Source organism: Halyomorpha halys, unplaced genomic scaffold (genome assembly GCF_000696795.3).
Source record: "Halyomorpha halys isolate HHAL.00 unplaced genomic scaffold, Hhal_1.1 Scaffold365.1, whole genome shotgun sequence".
Taxonomy (NCBI): Eukaryota; Metazoa; Arthropoda; class Insecta; order Hemiptera; family Pentatomidae; genus Halyomorpha; species Halyomorpha halys.
The window spans coordinates 315,578-320,989 of record NW_027107925.1 but is presented as its reverse complement, the minus strand read 5'-3'; the positions used below and the strand labels follow the sequence as shown (position 1 = coordinate 320,989).

The following is a 5,412-nucleotide window of genomic DNA, read 5'->3' as shown; positions in this document are numbered from 1 at the left end:
TAAAAGAACAAAAATGATAAAACAAAAAAAATCATATTACTATTATATATTATAATTTTACTCAACTATGCCTATATTTTATAAAATTAAAAATACCCGACTAGATCTAAGTATGGTGTATGTTTATCAACCCACTACAGTTGAGCAGAACAATGTTTTTGAATAATGTTTTTCTCTCTCTATTGCCTTTATTATATTCATATTCATTATAGTCATATTTCTCTCTATATTATCACTGATCATGGATGAGCAACATACTTATTACTAAATTACTAATTAATATCAGTCTCTGTAAAATTCTCTACATGTTCTATTGCAAAACATTTCACGATGTAATAATTTTTAGTGAAAAAAAACTACAAATCGACCGCTATTTTGAAATAAAAACATGTTAAAAATGTTAATTTATAAAAAAAAAAAATTGATAAATAATATATAAGGATAGTGAATTATAGCAAATAAACAATATACACGGTATATTTGTTAATAATTTCGATGATTTTTTTGCTTGGTTTACAGGAAATTAATTTCATTTCAAATGACTACTAAAAAATTTACCAAATGATGTTTATAGAAATACTTTTTGATATATGCACAAAAAGATCCTGATAAAATATGAACTTTTAATTTACGAATCAATTTCCTAATTTTATTTTCATTGAAATCAAGTTAAAGGAGTGGGACAGCACAGTGTGTAAAGAGCAGTGCTACTAACTCCCTGGACTCTGGTGGTTTGAATCTCTTTGTAGCAGATAATTATTTATTCTGTTACTGTAGCCGTGACTCAACCCTGTGGGTTCAGAAGACTCCTGGGGCCCACCCAGCCTCAATAAATATGAGAACCCTTAGTTGGGGAGAAATATGGCAATTGAGTTGGATCGTGAATGACCGTTGTTCGAAAATCAGTACTTGCTAACTAAATATGACTGCCCCTGACCATCCATGGGTTGCAATATTACAGATTTTAATTATTTTTTTTTTTAGATCAAATTAGATAAAGCTCTTTGAGTAATATAAATTTCAGTAAGGGAAAGAAATCCCAAAGTTCACGTATCCACAAAAAATTTTGATCAGTTTTGAAAATCCTTTAACCTCAATATATAAAAGAATAGATCAAACTTGCCCAATAACACTATTTCAACACAATAACACTATTTGTAATCACTCTATTTCAACACTGACAATTTATATAAAGAATAAATTTGAAATAGATTTTCCACTTATAATGTAGATGTGCAATAAATTGTATTTTAAATGGTAGAAAAAAATTGTTCACTCCATACTGAAAATTAAAACTATCATGTATTCAAAAGAACTTTAGGAAACAGAATTAAAACCCAAATACTTTCTTCCCTTAAATGGCATCACAGCGAATGTTTTATGCTTACACTATACATATTATCATATTAAATTGAAGACTTAGTTAACTGAGTAGTGGAGAACAGCAACTTTACAATAAACCAATAAATAAATAAAACTATGTATGAATAAAACAAAAAGCATGAAAGGATCATATTGCTTTATTCAATTTTATATTTCATGCTTTATTTTTCTATTTCAATCCGGAAAATGTTTGCATTGTAACTACAATTATTACAAAATAATCAAAAAAGAAAGTCTCGGTATCATGGTAATGATAACAAACTTATAGAGGATTAGTTTGTTACCCTGTAAAAATAAATTTAGAATAACTTAAACAAAAATTAATTTTAAAAACACATATCGTTTAAATAGAAAGCTATTACCTTCTGACTGAGAGGAAAATTAGGTTTGTCAAAAAGTTCCTTTACAGGCTTTAAGCACCACTCCTTAGGCCTGAGTGAAAGAATACCATCAGAACGGGTATCATGAAATGAGCTGGTGCAAGTTTCATTCACATTTCTTCCCGAACATACACTTCTAGTTTTCCTGAACTTTCCTTTCTTTCTCCGCTTTATCAGCAACGATTCACAGGTTAATTCCATTGTGTCGTCTGAACTTTCTTTTGATCTTTTCATTCCTTCTTTATCAACTGCCTCATCACTCATAAGAGTGAAATCCATTCTCGAGTCTATTTCTTCAATGTTACTTAAGGCTCTAGATTTTGAATGATCTTGACGAGTGAGGCTAATACTACAGGAATTATCTTTGTTATTTTTATTTATACTTGAAACAACTTCAACAGGATTTCTTTCATTAGATTCACAATTTTCACTTCTGCCAAGATCGCCTTCACCATCAAATGTCCTTTCATGTAAATCGGATGCTGTTAGAAAAGAACTTTCTTTATTACTAATGTTGTCGATTTTTTCAAGGAGGGAATTCATTTCTTCAACAGCAGATGATTCCTTAGAATGTTGATCAGAGCTAACATTATCCTTTAAAGAAGAAACTCCGACATAGTCGTCCATATTTGATTCACATTGATTAGTTTTATTTAATGTCTTTATTCTATTTCTATCATTTTGTATTTCGGGAAATGGTTGAGAAATTATTGGAGTTTCAATCCTGAGTTCTGGAAAATCTTCTTCAGATGATTTTCTGTTTTCTCCGCCTAATATCTCTTCATTCTGAAGTTTATTTATAATTGGTGATTCTTGTGCATTTACTTCAGGACATGGTCTTTCTCCAACCAATGCTGCACTATTATTTGCATCTTTGGCTCCTGGAGGATCTGTAACAGTGATGTGTAATGTATTATTTAAAATACTGTCATTGGATAAAGGTAAATTAAAATTTTTGGAAACATTCTTGTCATTGGATTCCTGATTCTTATCAGATGATAAACCCCTATCTTGAGGAGTTTCAGTATGATTTTCAGAATCGAAAGGAGTACTTTCATCAATAACGGTTGAATTACAATAAAGTGATTTTGCTGATATTATAGTAGAGTTGTCAAGTGGAGTAAAAAGCCTTTTTTTCTTTGCAACATGTTTCTCAGGTGAATTTTTGGAAACAAAAGCAGATGGGTTAGAGGAAACTACAGGATTAGGCGATATCAAATGACATTGCTTCTTATTATTACAAGTCTTATCAGTCTCCACAATACCATCTGATTCCAATGATTGATTTTGGAAAGAAGTTTCCAATCGATCTGATGATTCAAAGTCGGGCAAAAGTTCTGGTGGATCTCCTACCCAATTATGGATCCATTCTTTAGTTCTACTGTTTTTATGGGTATCTTCACTAACTCCAACACTCATTTCTTCATTACAATTATCCGTTTTTGGATGTTGTGAATTCAATTCATTTCTAGAAGCGCAGCAATGCAATGCTTTTACATTTACATTCTCATGGTTGCAGCAAGATAAATGATGACAGCGAATTGGAGCAGTTGTTTGCTTGTTGCAACAAAATGTACTTGTTTTATCCACGTTAGTCTGACTACGAAAATGTTTTGATTTCATGGACCCAATTTGACAATGTGAGGTACAACATTGCTTTATTTGGGAATGGCAAGGCCCACAGCACGATTTTATCGATCTGCAGGGATGGTCAAAATGCTGATTACACGAACTATTATTGGTACGACATGAATGAGCACTATTCCAGTGCATACACTGTGGGAGGGCATTATGTCTGCAGCAACTATTTCTGGAACAAGAGCAATGCTGATTGTTAAAGCAAGCACAAGATAATTTGATATTGCATGAACAACAATTGTCTTTAAAATGGTTAGCAGGTGCCATATGGCTATTACAGCAATTAACTCTACAGGCACAGCATTTTGTAGCACGAGAATGCATCCCACAGGTATTGTTTGCTACATTATGATAAGAACAAGATAGATCTTTTTGTACAGACTTTACAGCTGAATCTAAGTTGCAGATAAGGTTACTTTGATCTTCATTTCTACAAGGAATATCAGTGGCACTACCAACATTTGCTGTATTCTGTGAAACTATGTTTTCTGTTGTTTTATTGCTTTCAGTACAAAGAATGTTCTGGCATCCTCGAGCAACTGCTCTGGTAGTTGAGTCTGGGACTAATTTATCATTAGCAGTAATTTCAGGTCTTTTTAATTCTACAGGTCTGCTTCTAAATATTTGTATATTCTGTTGCAGTGTGCCAGAAGATGAGCTTGTCCCAAGGGAACGAGCATCAGAATCCTCATCAATAAAAGGTATTCTTCTTCTATTCTGTAAAATAGAAAATCAACTTATTAGCATTACAAAAAATAATTAGTTAGATATTGGAAAATTAGAATCAAGGGTATTTATTTAATGTCATCCTTAAAAAATAGATTTACCTAGTTATCAGGATAGGTTTATTTATTTGATATCCTGTAATTTGGTACTGATATATTACTTGAACAACAATGTAAAAAATGTCAGTGAACCAGGGACATTTATAACTCAAATTAATTTATTTTGGACCTCGATACTTGGAACATGGTTTAGCTAGAAAACTCAATTTTTTAAATTTACTTCAGAAATTTATGTTATTGAGAGTTGACTGTATAAGATATTATTTTCATTAAATGCCACAGAATTTGTTTTCCTTCTCATCCTAATCTTTTTCATTTTACAATCTATTTAAACAATTATCCAGACAAATTTAATTTTCAACTAAATAAAATAAACATTTCTTAAGAAAAAAAAATGTAATAATTAAACTACTCAGGCAATGAACCTCAAATTTAAGACTAGAAAAGGCGCTCTAAAACCTTATAGATATAATTATCGTTATAAAGTCATCATAGGTTTTTTACACTAATTTACTGAGACTCTTTGAATATAGAAGTTACTAGGGTCTTTATTTAGCAATGATTTATTTTTTTAAATTAAAACTTTTCTCTAATTGATTCAATCATACAAACAAAAAAAACTAATTTTAAATTATGAAATGATAAAAAAAATCTGCCAAGTATGCGGGTCAGTATAAAAATATAAAATCTACGAGAAGAGACGGTCTCTAAATATAGTCGTATTTACCCACGTGTGATGCATGTATCCCCAAGTATAAATATTGTTTGATTTTTATCAAAGTATACATGATTTTTATTTAAGGATACTCAAAGTTATGAAAAGGCACACAGATGTTGAATGTTTTAAAGTCAAAGAAATAAAAACCTAAAACAAATTTTTAATAAAAAATAAAAATTTTAAACAAAATTAAACATTTTTGGTGTCCAAAAGCCATTTTTAGTTAGGAGACAGGAAAGTTTTATGGAAACCAGTCAGTAAAGTTTATGGAGACACCAGATATTTCATTTACTGATTTTTATTATATATTATTACCATATATTTTTATTTACTGCTAAATACAAAATAGTTATAATAAACAATTAATTTAATAATTAATCCAATGTGTAAATACAAATAAAAATATATGTTTAATTTGAATAAAATAAATTACTTCATATCAAACTTTCAATTGTGTTAATTTAATCTACATACATCCTGAAATATAGTAATAGTGAAGCAATGCTTT

At 30.1% G+C, this 5,412-nt stretch overlaps 1 protein-coding gene across 1 annotated transcript in view; it reads right to left on the bottom strand.

Annotated features, from left to right (window-relative positions):
- LOC106681798 (uncharacterized) overlaps positions 1 to 5,412 on the bottom strand; it is a 21,950-nt gene that overhangs the window by 12,862 nt on the left and 3,676 nt on the right. The window contains exon 6 of the mRNA XM_014422307.3: positions 1,746 to 4,118. Coding sequence (XP_014277793.1) covers positions 1,746 to 4,118 — 2,373 coding nt within the window. The remainder of the gene's footprint in view (positions 1 to 1,745; positions 4,119 to 5,412) is intronic.